The sequence below is a fragment of the Lipotes vexillifer genome, unplaced genomic scaffold (assembly GCF_000442215.2).
Source record: "Lipotes vexillifer unplaced genomic scaffold, Lipotes_vexillifer_v1.1 scaffold78, whole genome shotgun sequence".
Taxonomy (NCBI): domain Eukaryota; kingdom Metazoa; phylum Chordata; class Mammalia; order Artiodactyla; family Lipotidae; genus Lipotes; species Lipotes vexillifer.
The window spans coordinates 247416-265590 of NW_006783110.1; the positions used below are offsets into that span (position 1 = coordinate 247416).

An 18175-nucleotide genomic window follows, 5' to 3' on the forward strand; every position below is an offset into this window, starting at 1 on the left:
AGAACAAGAGAGCAAACAAAAAAAAGAGAGAGGGGGGGGGGGGGGGGGGGGGACACATTCAAACTACAAAAATTAACATTTTTCAGATTATAAACATGTTGGGCTTATCTGCAGTAGTTTCCCTCTAGTAATTCAATAACCTTTTACTAACAATGTATGGGACTAAGTCAGGAAAATTAAACAATATATTTGAAATGCTTGAAATGCTTCTTAAAAATGAAGATTTTTATTTTATATAATTCATCTTAACTAATTTGCAAGATACTGAATCATTTTAATCTGAATCATTATAATTATCTAAAATATTCCACTGGGTCCTCTATTGCCAAAATACTGATTTATTTTTTACTTTCTAAATATATTTGGGGTATGATTAAATTATTATAAAAAGAAAACTTAGAAAATACTTACAAGTTTTTTTAAAGGTTCTTAAAGTACAAAAAGATATAAAACAAACTCAACACATACATGCATAAAAACTGGCACCTCAAGCCCTTTGTGGAATAAGATTAGGGTATGGAAAAAATAAAAATTGGGGGCTTCCCTGGTGGCGCAGTGGTTGAGAGTCCACCTGCCTATGCAGGGGACACGGGTTCGTGCCCCGGTCCGGGAAGATCCCACATGCCGCGGAGCGGCTGGGCCCGTGAACCATGGCCGCTGAGCCTGCGCGTCCAGAGCCTGTGCTCCGCAACGGGAGAGGCCACAACAGTGAGAGGCCCGCATACCGCAAAAAAAAAAAAAAAAAAAATTTAAATTTAAAACAAATCTAAAAATTTGATTACCAAAAAAGAGTTTTTAATAAACAAAAGGGAAACAAAAAATATTTCATTAGAAAGGTAGAAGCTGCTCTGTTAGTACCATAAATGCAAAGAAACATTAATTACCTATTCTTCCAAAAGCATCCAGTGCTGTCTTCACAACCTTCTCTCCTGCTTCCACTGAATCTGAGGGAAAGGGAAATTAGGACAAAACTTCAGTAATATCCCTTACAAATGACTTCTAAATTTTGTGGCTCAGAGCACATGACATATACTATTCATATTCAATAGAACCTGTTTCCAAGGAAAATACATTCATATTGCAGGCACGTAACAAACTAAAATATAAATAATACATGTTACAAAAGAAATTTAGTCCCTAAGACAATCCTTTAACCTACAAAAAAAAAAAAGAGAGGGGGTAAATGAGAAGTATTTGACTAATATACAAGATACCACGGTCCAAAAGAACTTTCTGTGAAGACGGAAATGCCCTATTTCTGCACTAATACGGTAACCACGAACCACATGTGGCTACTGAAATGTGGCCTGAAATGTGGCTAGTACGACAAATGGAATATTCTATTTTATTTCATTTCTATTGAATTTTAAATAGCCACATAAGCACTTCCCCTTAAGGACGCAAATGAGACTTTGAGAGAGAGGGAAGGAGGAACGTGTTTAATTTGAAAAAGCATGTTCAATTCCATATCACTACATTTGGAAAACAAACCTACTGTTTTTGTAATACTAACTACAAAAAGTAAAGCTCAATGAAATATTATGGATTTGTTATTTTCTGCTAATCAGCCCAGAAGAAGGGCTCATATCCCCAGAGCTGTGTGTCAAATGGTCAGCTGTCAACTCAACATCACCACTGTCTCTTTCTACTTCCTCTGCAATCACAGGGGCAGCCAGGTCCCTTCCCTGGGACCCATAAGGTCCTGAGTTAGATCTGCCAAAAAGAGATACTCACTTAAAGGGAAGAAAAGTAGGAGGAGACTGTAAATGCAGGCAATCTTGTGAGCAGGCTGCAGATGTGAGACTGACAGCACATCTAGGTGAGCTCTTGAAAACCACCTGCCACAGGCTGAGATGGTCATCGACAGTTTCCCTGACATGCACCTGCCCAGACCTTCCAATGGTAAGTCTCTAATTCGTTGTATAAAACCCTTCACACTTGGAAAACCGAGAGGGGCTTCTGTTTTCTTGACTGAATCCTGATTGATACAGGTTGAATATCAAAACTGAGGGGCAGGGAAGAGAATCCGAAATCTTTATCTTTACAAAATACGTTTTAAAACCCCTGAAATTTTTTTTAAGTTGAAAACATTTTTCTAGACTCTCAATGTGGAAATAAGATACCAAAATGTCTGTCTCATTATTCCCTTGCACTCTCAAAACAAATCATATTCTATTTCCTTTCCTCTAAAATTTCAGAATAAAGTCACTGGCAATCTAATTTTCTCTCTGGCCCATAAAAACAATCTAATTTGCAGAAAAGTCAGTAAGCACTAGCTTTTTAAAGTAAATCTACTCAAGAAGATTCCATACAAATACTATTAGAATCAATACATCAAACATAAAGGTTGTATTTGCTGTCGTTATTTTTTCTTTATTTTTAATGCCTAACTTTGACTCTTACATTTTCATAAAGATAAGAAAGTTACATACAGCAATGATTACCTGTGCAGAATGGAATATGAAGGCTGGGTACAGAAGGGGGGCACTTCACTTCTTACACTATATTACTTTAAGAAATCGTTTTTAAAAGCAATTTTAAAAAGAAGAACTCTGAAGAAATACATAAGATCTTTTAGCTAAGACACGTCTTTTAAGATAAGAGCATATTCATATTCACATCTACAGTAATGTACTGATTATATCATGTGCTTACTATTAAAAATATTAAATAAACAACTGAATAAAAGTTCGACTCATAAAATAATCTACATCGAAAGTTTAAAAAATACGTCACTAAACATCTTTGGCAGACTTAGATAAAATCTAATTTCGTAATTATACTGGAAAGCCAAGATATGTGATCAATAATTATTAACATGAGAAACAGCATTAGGTGAGGAAATATAAAAGAAGCAGTAGAGTTCTCTCAAATACTGTACCATAGTTGGCCACTGCTTTTCCGCCTTTACTTCTTATTTCTTCAACAACCTTATCAGCAGCTAAGGAGCCTTTTCCAACTCCCATGAAGTCCCCTCCTAGATCATTCACTGCAATGCAAAAATAAACAAATAAGAATTCAGTTCTAGACCTTAAAAATATAAGTTGGAAATGAAATTATATTATTAGTGTATTTCTTCAGTCATCTTCCTAATTCCCTATTACCATGTTCCCATCTTACTGAACACACCATGAGATACGTACTTTCAAAACATGCCTCTTTGTTTTTAAATACAGATATGAAGCAGCAAAAATATTTAAACACAGGTTCATGTCATGAAATTTTTAACTGTGCAATGCTTCTCCTTTTTTGGAAAGAAAAAGACCATGATTCAACCCACTTTTAGCAAAAAGAAAGAAAAGAAAAAAACCTAAAGATCACTTTTAAGATTAAATACACAGGAAAACAGTATGGACATTCTTCAAAAAATTAAAAATAGAACTGCCACACGATCCAGCAATCCCACTTCCAGGTATTTATTCAAAAGAATTGAAATCAGGAACCAAAGAGATAACAGAACTCCAAATGTTCAATGCAGCACTACTCACAACAGCCAAGATGTAGAAATAATCTAAATATCAACTGACAGATAAAAATGGATAAAGAAAATGTGGTACATAAATACAATGTACTATTATTCAGCCTTTAAAAAAAGAAGGAAATTTTGCAATATGTAACGACATGGATGAGCCTTGCAGATAATATGGTAACCCAGTCACAGAAGGCCAAATGCTGCACGATTCCACTTACACCAAAGTACGTAAAATAGTCAAACTCATAGAATCAGAGAGTTGAATGGTGGTTGCAGAGATTAGGGGGTGGAGAAAATGGGGAGTTGCTAATCGGTGGGCATAAAGCTTCAATAATGCAAGATGAATAAATTCGAGAGATCTTATCTGCCATACAACATAGTGCCTGTAGTTCATAATACTGTATTGTACATTTAAAAATTTGTTAAATGTTCATATTAAATGTTCTTACCATAATTTTAAAAAAAAAGAAACAAAGAAAGGTTAAATACACAATGTGAAATATCTTCTCCATGTCAAGAAAGACTTTGTTTACAGGAATGGTGATAAAGAACAAGCACAGTATTAAACTCTTGGAGAAGCACACGTGAATTTTTATAAAACATAGTGTGTCATGGTCTACCAAAAAAAGAAATAAAAACTATTTATTGAAAGAGGTCAAAACTTACATACACAACTACTATGTGTTCAGTCACTAATTTATACCATATATGTAATTTATATGTTTAACAACTGACCACACTTACCACATAACATCTCCCTATATCCAATTATATAGATACAAACATTAATTGCACATTTACTATTTGCAAGGAAATCTACAGATATCTACAGATGTATAAGAATGGTGCCTATCCTCAGAGTTTATAATCTACTGAAAGTTAAGTATGTGGTAACTACACTAATGCACTAATTGCATCATAAAGTTTATAAAAGCCAACATAACTAAATAATATAACAAAGGTAATTTATACAATAATTTAATTATTTACAAAATAACATGCAAAAACGAATGAAAAGATATATAGATCAATGCCAAATAACTTGGACAAAACAGAATTTAAAACAAATACCTGGGACAAAGAATTAATTTGCATTGCAAAGTGATCGTTTTTGTAGGGTTATTGCACATACTGTGCGGAATTTAAAAATTACTAATTAATAAATGACATAGAGGTATATACTAAAATTTAAAGTCTCTTAATATTACCAAATTGATAATTACCATAACTGGGGAAAAAAGAAAGCCCACAAGATTTTTTTTTTTTCTTTTCAAGAGTGGTTCTCTTTTGGGGGGGCTGGGTTGAGGGCTGCAAGTGGGCTGGGTGGTAAAGGAAGATACAGGGATGATACCGAGCAAAGCTAGCCTAATGTGCTTTTACGCTTAAAGGAAATGAGTTTTTCAAAATGTGGACTGGGATATATTTTTTCTAACAATATAGTCTTAACAGCCTTACTGTAAATAAAAAATGCCGCAAAGACACAAAATAATGGGGAAAAGGCTTACGTTATCCCTCAGAGATTAAAAAAAGTGTTCAGATTCTCAAGACTAAATTCCTCTTAATTATTCATTTCTGTACAATTACTCAAATGACAGGAAACAGTTTTAAAAAATCAAGATTTTAAAACATGCTAACAGTCTTTTAAGACCCTTTTTAACTAAGCAAGGGAAAGTTCAAGAGCAAACTGGCAAAGGCCATACTTAAGAAAGAATTGTTCAATTGTGAAATGAAACACTACCCCCAAGTGGAAACTGTTCAAAGCGCAACCAAGTGCAATCAAAGGTTAAGAACTGAAGACTGGATAAATAATTATTGAGATCAATGATGTGCAGTGAAACAGTTTCAGAATAGATTCATTCAAGACAAGTCTCTACCTTAGAGAGTACAAACTTAACACTGACCCCACTCAGTTATCCCGCTATCACCAGAGCTAAATCACAGGGATTACAGGCTTAACTAGAAAAGCACTGGTTACACACTGAAGGGCTTGGATAGCAACAATGTTAACAGATTGTATACAAAGAGAAATGTATCCACACTATGTGACACTGTTCCGCTTAAATATATGACTAAAATTCTAATCACAATAATATTTTAAAATACCATTACCGCCTTATACTGGTATGTATATACTTTGCATTTTCAAAGACCCATCTACGTACATTGCTGCATTTGATCTCCATACATCTTTTTAGGAGTTTGGCAGAAACAGTTGTTCCTATTTTCACAGAAGAGGAAAGTTTAGGAAAGGTTATGTAACTTGTTCCAGGCTCCAAAGCTTGTCCAGGCTCCAAGGCTGTATAAAATGGCAAAATTCAGACTAGAATCTTGACCTACCACAATACCATTCTGCTCCTCTAATGCTGTAAACAAGTTTCTTTTATCCTAATTATTTCCACTAAAAAAAAAAAAAAAAATCACATGTGCTTGGGGAGAATATAGAAGGAACAGTAAATCAGGCACCCCAGTCAAACAAATAGCTTTAAAATAGGGAGTAAAAATGGTTAAGATTATGATAGTTAAGGACAGAGTCTTCTCAGCTAAAACCATCAAAATATCCCCAAAAGTGATATATTTGTAAATCCTCCATATAAAATCCAGTTTATAGCTCTGAAGAGTTTTGGTTTTTTTAAGATGTAAAATCTTTTTCCTATTTCTGTCATTTTAAATAAATCAATGACTTGGATAGTCTATTAAAGACTACATAAGGTTTTTTACTAAAAATCCACCCCAAGATTTTACTAAATACCTGCAATATGCTAACCACTAGAGCAGGGATATAAGAATCCAGAGAATTCTAAAACACACTTGGAGCCTGTAAAAGTACTCTACTAATAGGTAAATGGATACCTAAATACAAAGTACCAAGTTACCAGCTATCGAAGCCTGAAAACAGAACCATGTTTGTGACAATGCCTGTTTCCCCATATCCTCCCAACACTGGACATCATCATTCTTTTCAGTATAACAATTAAATGATTACAAATTGTAGCTCATTATTTTAATTTACATTTCTTTGAGCACTAGTAAGGTAACATTATTTTCATGGGCTTATTGGTCATTTATACTTCTTATTGTTTTGCCTGCTTAAATCACATTTCATTTGGGGTGCTTTTCTTTCTTACAGATGTGTACGTGTCCCTTACTTATAAAAGATTTTAATTCTATATCATATGTGTTGCAAATCATAAGTTCCTTTATTGAAATGTTGAAAGAGAAACAGAGGTAACACTGGAGCATTAATATTATTTGATGAGCATTACGTACATTGTTTTTCAGTGTTTTGTTACATAAACCAGATTGAGAAATCTGGATTTGTCTTTGGTAATCCTATCTGTGTATAGGACTTTGCTCTCAGAAGTTGGTTGTCTTCTTCTTTCTTGCTATTCTTCAGCCCTGACTATTGGCTCCGAAGACTAGAGCAAGAAACAGGCTTTGGGTCTCCTGATATCAGGGCTGCTAAACCAGCTGAGGGAATATATGTCACTTTTAGTCTGCCAGAAAAAAAAAAATGCAAATCAAACTGATTATCACCTTCCTCAAACTGTCCCACCTTCTCAACATCACTTTGCTGGGTGAGTTATTTCCCAGGTACTCTTTCCTTTCTCCCATTTCTGAACAGCACATGTCACTAGCCATCAAGACTTGACATCAATTTCATTATGATTCTTCAAATGTTCACTCTGTTCCCACTCTGTATCACTGTGCTAGGTGCTTTGAGCTCGCAAGGTAGATATCTTGTGCACTGAGGAGTTTCCAGTTCTTTCGAGGAATCGTTTACTGCCATTTCTTTCCTATTCTATAATTTCATGTCCAGATTACTACAGTTGCTTTCCCGGTGGTCTTTGCCTCCAATCTTAATCCTTCCAGGCAATCAGCAGACTGTTGCTGGGTAATGGCCCAAAGGCAGCCTTTATACTAAGTCATCCCCTTGCTCAAAATCTGCAGTGGAACCCTATTATTCACTACCTAACTTTCAAGATCCCTTAAAGTCTGCCCTCACTTTACTGCTTCACTTTACTATAAGTAGTTTGTCCTTTTTGCTGTAGCTCAGTGCGGGAAATTGCTTATATAGCAGTTTCTAACTTGCCACTTAATTATCAAGAGTAATAATGTTATAATGCTTTGCATTTGAAGAGTGCTTTACAACTGTGCTTACACATATTCATGTTCATATATTTATTCAATCCAAGGGTTTGACACCAGCTGAGTCATATCCACTACCAATGACATATCTATAAATGACTTTTATTTCCAAAGTAAAATGGTGCTTCCAAATCTACAAAATCAAAGTAACTTTCATATGCATTGATTCTGTGAGTGACATCCTTTACAATGAGTAATCTGAGTAGCATATAAAAAGATGACACAGGGACTTCCCTAGTGGCGCAGTGGTTGAGAGTCCGCCTGCCGATGCAGGGGATACGGGTTCGTGCCCCCGTCCGGGAAGATCCCACATGCCACGGAGCGGCTGGGCCCGTGAGCCATGGCCGCTGAGCCTGCGCGTCCGGAGCCTGTGTTCCGCAACAGGAGAGGCCACAACAGTGAGAGGCCCGCGTACCACAGAAAAAAAAAAAAAAGATGACACGGGCAATATTATACTACAAGTGTACTTATTTTTTGGAGAGGTTATTTACTTTTTTTTTTTTAATGCTTTCAAGAAATTCAAACCCTGCAGATTCAAGAAGTCTTTTTAATCCTTGTCTTATCCCAGAGGTAACTGCTATTAACCATCTCTTGGATGGTCTTCCAGACATTTCTGTTTCCTATGCTTGATGCCTTTCCTCCTATTTTGACAAAGTTTCCGATAGCAAACAATAGCATTCAGAATCATTTCATTGATTTTAGAGCTGTGGGCCCAATGGGGATTTCTTCCTGTATTCTGTTCATGTCCTGACTGCTACCAAAAAGTATTTAAGGTGCCTTAAATGTGCAAGGACTATTAAAAAATGGAAAAATTAAGAAAACGTTACATCAGAGAAAGAGAAGCCTACTCAAAGCATATGCTAATGGTAGTTACTCGATTTGGGGACAGTGTCAGGTTTACCCTTAAGCTTCTTGACAGCCAAAGAAAAGGCAGAAAACACAGAGCTGCCATACTATTTTCACTGTTTGGTAGAAAGACACAATCACCCTAGTTCATCAGAGTCTTTTCCAGAATGGCCATAAATGTATCTAACTATTTGAAGGCCTCCAAAATGTTGTGATAGTTTAGAAAGCAACGTCTTAAATTAGGTCCCTTTAATTTAAGGGACTTAATCTGTCTCAACAACAAGAAGGCATCAAAGGTCTCCTTAAAGGGAGAAGAAACTGAAAATGAGAGACTGAGTCCCCTCCAGAGTTCAGTCCTGGGACCCCATCTCCTGTTTATCTGCACTCACCACCCAGGTAATCTAATCCAGTCTCCTGGCTTTGAATACCACCTAGAAACTGAAAATAGATCTATATAGCTTCAACCTGTCCCCCCAACTACAGAGTCCTATGTCCCACTGCCTACCTACTATCCCCATCTGAAAGTCTACTCGGAATGTCCCCTCTCTGCGAATCCGGCCCTCCTCCAGTCTTCCCTATCTTGGTAAACCACCACTTTATCCTTCTCTCTCCCTTTCAACCCACGTCAGCAAATAAGCAAATCCCACCATACCAACCTTCAAAATATTTCCAGAATTTAACTTCTTTGCACCACCTCCATTCCTACCACCTGTCTGAATCACCCCCATCTCTGATGCAGATTATTGCGATAACTTGACAGATCTCTCTGCTTCCACTTCTTTTTTTTAATGAAAAATTACAAGTATGGACAAGAAGAGTTAATAGGATAATAAACCCTAATATGCCCAACATACTTCTCCACTTCCACTCTTGCTCCCCTAGAACCTATTCCTCACACAGCACTCAGAATGAGCCATTTAAACCTTAAATGAGGTCATCTTGCTCCTCCACACTCTCCAATGGCTTCCCATCTCAATCAGGGTAAAAGCCAGTCCTTACTCTGAACTAAATGGTCCTACATGACCTGACCTCCTGTAATCTCTCATCTCTCACTCTGTTCCCCTAGATGACTTCACTCCAGCCTGGGATGCCCCCTAAGCTCACTTTGACATAATCTTGAGCACAGTGCCCAGCACACAGTAGGCAGTCACTATTATTGGCTTTTTACCCCCTTTACAAAAGGTTTTAATTCTTGATGTCATTTAATTCCCATCATAATCCTGGAAGTTATTAGGTAAGGTGGCTACTAATATTCAGAGAGGTCATGTAATTAGACAGCAGAAACAGGATTTATAGCCTGACCTAACTTCAAAGACAATTCACTTTCCCCACTGCAGTTCACCTTCTGGCTGTCAGGATCACACAGCCGTTAAAAACACAGGCTCTGGCATTAGACCACAGGAACTTGTAACTCATCTTTACCAGTTATTATGCAACTGCAGTACAGAAAAGAAATCATGTCGATCTTACTTCAAAAGATTGCAGTTTCAATTACCCAAAAGTGCTACTCCTCCAGTTCAAGAATAGAAAGCATTCTGCCTTTCTTACTGTCCAAAAAGAGGTTCTGCTTGCTGGAACACTTCAAATTCTTTGTGTTCACGCCCTCAAGACAAAACTTAATATTCAGAGAACTCGATATAGCTCACCTACTGAGGAAACCTCAAACCTATTCCATTCCCAACATTTCCTTCAGATATGTGCGAACATTTCTTGAAAGATGTAATGTGTACGAAACCAAATGTCCCTTGTAATTATCAGCCAAAGGCTTAGCAGTTCTTATACCCAGATTTAAATTTCCCATAATGTTTTATATTATGAAATATAAAACATAGCAATCGGGCTTCCCTGGTGGCGCAGTGGTTGAGAGTCCACCTGCTGATGCAGGGGACGCGGGTTCGTGCCCCGGTCCGGGAAGATCCCACATGCCACAGAGTGGCTGGGCCCGTGAGCCATGGCCGCTGAGCCTGCGCGTCTGGAGCCTGTGCTCCGCAACAGGAGAGGCCACAACAGTGAGAGGCCCACGTACCGTAAAAAAAAAAGAAAAAAAAAAACATAGCAATCATATTTACATGAAGAGAATATCTTAAGTGATACCCTTAACTTTGCGCTTGGTCAGGTGATTTCCTTTGGCCAATGAAAGGTGAGTAGAAGTGACATGCCACTACTAAACAGAAGCTTGATGAGACACCAAGGGGATCCATTTTTATTTTCCCTCTGCGGGAAGAACAGCCATGATGAAAGTTGCTCCTTCAGCTGGGATCCTGAAATTAGTAAGACACATAAAGCAGAGACACAGCTGACCAGAAGCTGAAAGGTCAGGTAGGTATGAAATTACCCTTTTTTTTAAATAAGTTTATTTTATTTATTTATTTTTATTGTTGGCTGTGTTGGGTCTTCCTTCCTGTGCATGGGCTTTCTCTAGTTGCGGTGAGCGGGGGCTACTCTTCGTTGCGGTGCGTGAGCTTCTCATTGCAGTGGCTTCTCTTGTTGCAGAGCACGGACTCTAGGTACGCGGGCTTCAGTAGTTGCGGCACACGGGCTCAGTAGCTGTGGCTTGTGGGCTCTAGAGCATAGGCTCAGTAGTTGCAGCACACGGGCTCAGTAGTTGTGGCTCGTGGGCTCTAGAGCACAGGCTCAGTAGTTGTGGCGCACAGGCTCAGTTGCTCCGCGGCATGTGGGATCTTCCCGGACAAGGGCTCGAACCTGTGACCCCTGCATTGGCAGGTGGATTCTTAACCTCTGCACCACCAGGGAAGTCCTGAAATTATCCTTATTATTATAAACCATTGAGATTTGTCTGGTAACTCAGCATAACCTAGCAAAAGTTGACTTATATGACAAACAAGGTACTCCATTTCTTAAGGTCTTACTCCTTACTGGCCTCTGAGCTAGTCATAGGATTAACTGATTAGTAATTTTTCCACAAACAAGATACTCCGATGTTATAAATCCTAGGTTTGCTTACTCCTCTTTACTATTTTTTGCTTACTCAGGTAAAAATATGCTGAGCAGAACAAAATTAACGCAGGAGAAATGTTAGTGCACATGATAAAACCTGAACACAGGGCATCTGTGTTTTGAAAAAGTTAAAGCAGAGAGTAGTGGTGGTTAGGGAAGAACAAAACCCATTGGTAGCCTAGAAAGTTCACAGCTAGGTCACAGGCTAAAAAGTGGTAGAAAATATCAGTGAAAAGTTCTACATTTTCACATAAACTAAACTAAACTAAATCTGCCTCTCCAGCCAAGTTTGGCAAATATTTTTCCCAAAACACTAATTTTCCGCCTTTTCGGACTTTCACAAGCACTTGCTGCAATACCATCCCTGAGGCAATGACAAAATAAACAGATACACTGTCCCTGTTTACCTTTTTCTTAGAACTGAAAAACTCCAATCTGATGTATACCTATAACTGATTCACTTTGTTATAAAGCAGAAACTGACACACCATTGTAAAGCAATTATACCCCAATAAAGATGTTAAAAAAAAAAAACTCCAATCTGAGTTCAACAAATTCAAAGGTAATAAATACAGGAAAACTGATCCACATAAACACATACTGCTGCAAAAGGTTTTACAAAACAAGTTTATAAACTAAGATTATAACTTAGTCACAACAAAAACAGCAGAAATTTATTCAACCAATCTCAAAGACACACCAACCACTCCCCAGCCCACCCCACCCCACAAAAAGGGCTACATCAAACAATAAAGGAACGAATGAACAAAGTCCCTTCTTTACAAAAGGCAATATTCTAGGTCCCTTAGGAGATACAAAAGATAAAATGAGATACTTGCACTTACGTAATTGAGTGGAAAAGATGTAAATAAATAAAAAGTTGTAAGTATTAATAAATAAATAGCAATATTTTTTTAAAGAAAAAAAAAAAAGTTACAACATGTGCCTTTAGGCCCTGACATGAAATATTTTGGGGAAAATCTGGCAAAAAAGGCCTGAACTATACACCCCCTGACCAAATACCACAATATCAAAATTTGTCCTTGCCCCAAGAAGTAGACTGCATTAACAGACAGTGGCTATGACCTTAAACAAGGAACATCCAAAGTCTTTGTGTCCCTTCCATAAAGATATATGCTAGGTCCAGGCAGCCGAAGAGTGTGGTTAGCAAGATGAACAAAGATGCGCAGATGAGAGCAGCAATTAACCAAAAGTTGATAGAAACTGGAGAAAGAGAACGCCTCAAAGAGTTGCTGAGAGCTAAATTAATTCAATGTGGCTGGAAGGATCAGTTGAAGGCACACTGTAAAGGTAATTAAAGAAAAAGGACTAGAACACGTTACTGTTGATGACTTGGTGGCTGAAATCACACCAAAAGGCAGAGCCCTGGTACCTGACAGTGTAAAGAAAGAGCTCCTACAAAGAATAAGAACATTCCTTGCTCAGCATGCCAGCCTTTAAGACTGAATTAGATTGTGTTGTTTTGTGGTTTTATTTCTGAAAATAAAATTTGCCATAAATTAGGAATTAATTTTCCAAAATAAAATCCTTTTTCGTATGATGGTATACAGTTTTCGGTAATGATGTATACAATTGTATTGATTTTTTTCCCTAAATGTGTGATTTTAATAAATATCTCATGAATGAAAGAAAAAAGATATATGCTGAGGAAGAAAAGTATATTCAATATACTGCTTAGGTCTTCATTGTTTAGAAAACCTGGCTGCTTGTTCAGTCTTTTATTACACATCTCTGTAAACAAATTGGGAGAAATTTGTCTCTCTGTATTCCCTGAAAAGATGTAGGAAAACTGGGATTGGGAGGTCAATGTGGGCCAACAATTTTAGCCCAGAAAAGATATTAATAAATATTGGGCCATACATCTGCCCTACGTACCTACCCAGCACTCATTTAGATATTCCCCACAAAGAGTTGGCTGTACACAAATCCACTCCTATGTCCATACCAACTGTCAAGTACATCAGGCAAACCACTGAGATTACTAAAATCTCCCACTTTTGGTGTATTCCTCAATATACCATCTTCCAACTGATCCCCCCACAATAAAACTCATGCAAGTGCCCCTTTAATTAAAAAAATTTTTAACTGTTATAAAAGCTTCCATTTGAAAATTTTTATGAAAGAGATTTAAAAAAAATACTTTGGATTCCCTGATTCCAAACATTTAGTTATGAAAATGCACTTATTTCTTAGCTTATCAATATATTTACACTTACAAGGATTCATCTTGCACCAGTCTTCTACATCGAAAAATTACAGCCCACAATATACCAAATTCAAGAATTTCCTTTTATATAATGAATGTCGGCTCATCTTTCACAGTTCTATTAAGTTGCAAATTCTATGAAACTAGTTTACTTTAAAAAGTAAGTTACAAAGTTAGCCGCAACGGGGAAAAAAATTTTGTTGGCAGAAGAAAAAATTAGTGATGAAATTTGACCTTGACAAATTATTTGATGTGAATACAAAGGCCTCTGGCTTGTGAAGACAGGGGCTCAAACCTGTGACCTGTGTATTTTAGTTCCTAGCTACTGGATGAAAAGAAAAATATATCAACTTACCAACAACTGATGCACCTCTTTCTGCAAAAGCCAGGGCATAGGCTCGGCCCAATCCTATTGAAAAAAAAGAAAAAAATCAGAAGGTTGAGCAAATGTTAGCATAATTTTTCTGGTCCACTCAACTCAATCCCTATTGCAAAGTAACTGGTGAACAATTAATTACATTACGAGGGTAGAGCCTTCATTGGTACTCTCAGCCTCTACTTCACCTACTTCTACTTTCAGGGGTTGGAAAGCTTAAAACTGTATTTTCCACCTATTCTACCTACCATTTCCTATCATTCTACCTAGCTTCTAGGATGGATGCTAGATGTGAATTGGGTTCCACCATTAAACGCATTTGCATGAAATGTGGAAGGAGGAAATGAGGCAGAAGCCACCTTACTGTGACTTTCGGATGTTACTGTTGGTTAAGAAGCTGATTTCTTGAGGCTTCCTAGGTATTAAGCAGATATAGTGGCAGCTTCTAGATCTAGCTCCCTAATTTCTGGATGGCAGCTTCCATTCTCTAGATCCCTGGGGTCAGTGGCTATTTGGACTGTGGCACTTCCAATGGTAGCCTCAGAGGTAGTGGCTCCACTAATGGACCAGTTTTATACTGTTCCATAAGGAATTCCAAGAGGAATTGCCTAAAACCCAACTGCCTAAATTAAGTCCTTTCCTGTTTCAAATATCTAGTGGTTTCTATATCCTGCTCTGAACCTTGACTACATAATCACCAAACACAGGAAATATTTAACTCAGATTCAAAGGTATGAGGTGTAAATTTATACATCCAAAAATGGATACGTGCCTATATAAATTTTATAGGCAGAGAATATCTCAGGAAGACTATATAAGAGACTGGCAATTAGTGGTTACCTCTGGGGAACAGAATTGTGTAACTAGCAACAAGGGGTGGAAAGCTTACTTCTGTATTGTTTAAGTCATTTTAACATGCACACGTTTTTTAAAATGTAATTGATAAATTTAATTGGTAGTTTAAATTTAATTTGAATTGATAAACAAGTAAACAAATATTGAGATGGCTAAATTATCAGGTTCTTCTAAAAAGAACCCAAACTATAAAGTTTTCCAAAACTAAAAGATCACCAAATAATTTATTTTAAAATTTAATCCACTCTGAATGGATGAGAGAGAACCCACCCAATATAATAACTCAAGTCTCCTCATATTTTATCAGATCTAGGCTGAAGCACTTGCTCTAAACATGAGGTTTTCAGAGAAATCAAATACTCATAACCAGAATGCAAAAAAAAAAAAAAAAATGGTAACAAAGTGGAAAATCATCAGATGAAAGAAATGGGGTATGTCTCTAGTACAGATTGATCTAAGTTAACCAGAGAATTATCTCAAAACCAAGCTATACAATACTCTGAAAAGATATGCAAGTAATCTACTTTTACCATAAAGGCCCATGCAAACTGTACACAAATCTGTATATAAAGTTAAAAGTGACATTCTCCTCCCTGTTTCCCTGTAACACCACTCATCCATTAACAGGTTCGCTAAGTGTCCTCCCATGTTTTTATATCTGTGCTTACATAAACATTATTTAAATACTTTATGTGTCTTAGTCTGTCTCCCCAACTAAACTAGAAGGTCACTGTAGGTTGAGATTATGTCGTTCTTTTACATTTCCCACAATGCCCAGCACATCTTTACAGTCAAAATGCACAAAAAGTTAAAGCCAAGAGCCTCTATTTTCTCTTAATCCTCTTTTAAATCCTGTCTTAACTTTCTCCCACACCTAAGTTCATTGTCAACTGTCCTCTCTTCCCCATTTCTCTTCTGACCTTAACTTCTTTAGCATTGTCAAATATCAGTTGATTCTTTTCTCACAGTGCTGTTCAGTGCTCTCTTCTATGGGTTAGATTTTTCTCTGCTTCAAGTTGACAGAGCCTTTGAGATTAGCTTCCTGGACTATTTCACCTTCTAGCTTTACCAATCAAAGGAAGTCAAATGACTTCGAAACCTCTCCTGACTTCAGAATCTCCAACTACTCACACACTTCTCACTATCTCCAGATCTACAGCTTGCTATTTTATAACCATCTCAAATTCACAATGGCCAGACTCCCTTCTTCCACAGCCCACCTCCACCACTCTCACAACTACATCCCCAGCAACTACTACAATCAGCTAATAAATACGAATTCCCATTATACCACCCATCATGGCAAAATTGTTTACCTTAATCCTAGACAATTCTAAACCTCTCCTTCCAGGTCTCCCATTAAACTATTCAAATATTCCAAGCTAAACAACAGCACCTGAATAGTGCAAAGATATTTCTGTTCATCTCTAGAACATGCATGGGTTGGAGTCAGACTAATTCCCAGACACAGGCCTGGCAGGCATTCACGGACACCCTCCTGGGATGTTTAGCAGTGCCTCAATTCTACAGATATGTATCCTTAACTGAGAACCCCAAGACCTCAAGGACAAGAGTCTTCATGATAGGACTGGAATTAGATCTCCATCTCTCTTTCATAATGATGGCCCACTGTAGACCTAATGACAGTCTCAACTTTACCACAAAATTATATCTGCCCCAGATCAGTATTCAAATCTAATAGCTAGTAATTGTATCATAATCCAGGCTCTTTAAAATATGAATCAGTTCATGAACAGGAGGTGCTAAATTCAGAACTGTCTAGTCACAACCCATTAATACTTCACAAAATCAATTTGGTGGGTTGTAATCTGCATTTACTTAATGAAAAAGAATAGAAATGTTCAAAGTGCACTGCATTTACTATGCACAGTGTCAGGAGCTTGTTTCAAATATAGTGTGTGTGTGTGTATACCAGGTCTTGGTATAAAATGTATTTCATACTGTGAATCACTCACTGTCAAAAGAGGTTTAAAACATGAGTGCATTACTTAATTATTTCCATCAAAAGCAAAATGTAAACACAATGTTTTCCCCAAAACATAATCATTTTAGAATAAATATAGCTACGGATATAAAACATTTGGCCACCAATTAATACTAAAGATATTTTCTGAAAGGAAGCATGCGAATCCATTTTACAAATGGAGACGTGAAAATACGTATGAATTAAATGTCAGAATTCCACTGTTTGTGACTTTTAATATATAATTCAAATTAATTCTGCATTAGGTCCATTCTAGGTATAAGGCACTACCAGTGGGTAATCAAAGGCCCATAAGGTCAAGGTCCCTGCGCTTGGAGATTACAGAGATCATGGACAGGTGGGAAATAGTGTAAAACCTCACTGCAAAGCATCCGTGTGGGTATGAGTGGTTTGTCTTAAATTTTGTCCTTTAAAAATAGGGTTACTATGGGACTTCCCTGGTGGTGCAGTGGTTAAGAATCCCCCTGCCAATGCAGGGGACAGGGGTTCAAGCCCTGGTCCGGGAAGATCCCACATGCCGTGGAGCAACTAAGCCTAAGCGCCTAGAGCCCGGCTCTGCGACAAGAGAAGACACCGCAAAGAGAGGTCCGCGCACCGCAACAAAGACCTGATGCAGCCATAAACAAATAAATAAATAGAAATAAAAATAGGGTTATTTCACATAACCAGTCTCCACTTGGCTTCTGAAATAAGGAAGATCTGGCCCACTTCAGAAAGGCCTCTGCTCTCCAGTTCCTACTGCCCCCACACCACTCTCATTTTATTCCTCTATCGCCTGCCTGAGCCCTGCAGGCATTCTGCTCTCCAGTTCCTACTGCCCCCCACCCCACTCTTATTTTATTCCTCTATCGCCTGCCTGAGTCCTGCAGGCATTGGAGTTTGCAATCCGCTTGATAAACACACAAAGTCCAAAACGGAGGCCTCTTATCACATGCCTTTTTTTAAAGAAGGCCCTCTCAAGAACTTAAAATCATCCGACAGAGAGAAAGATGACTGACTTTTCAAAGGCAAGGGGCTGCATTTCTACTCCTGCGGGGGTGATTCCAGCCCCCTGACGGCTTTTCCGCCACGTTTAAAAACTTGACAGAGGCCTAGGGAGTCTATTAACAGGAAGAGTCGCAATCGATACGCACAGACGGGCGTCGGGATGAATTTTACCTAGTTTTGCAACCCGCAGCCGAGCCCGGCCTCTCTCCTCTCAAGACTTGAAGCCTTGAGAAGCTCCCACAGGGTTGTGGGGGGTGGAGAAGTGGGCTGCACCAGGAGTTTCTGGCTCCCCACTCAAGGCTG

General features: G+C 37.9%; 1 protein-coding gene and 1 pseudogene across 3 annotated transcripts in view; one reads left to right on the forward strand and one right to left on the reverse strand.

Moving 5' to 3' along the window:
- Positions 1-18175, reverse strand: part of HSD17B4 (hydroxysteroid 17-beta dehydrogenase 4) — a 101770-nt gene that overhangs the window by 83180 nt on the left and 415 nt on the right. The window contains exons 2-4 of one of the 3 annotated variants that reach the window (XM_007455834.1): positions 14005-14058; positions 2882-2989; positions 885-944 (exon numbers count right to left, since the gene is read on the reverse strand). In XM_007455834.1, coding sequence (XP_007455896.1) covers positions 885-944; positions 2882-2989; positions 14005-14058 — 222 coding nt within the window. Of the gene's footprint in view, positions 1-884; positions 945-2881; positions 2990-14004; positions 14059-18175 lie in introns of those variants that run through there. The other 2 variants (XM_007455835.1, XM_007455836.1) reach the window with 2 other exon arrangements.
- LOC103084222 (transcription and mRNA export factor ENY2 pseudogene) lies at positions 12589-12883 on the forward strand (annotated as a pseudogene).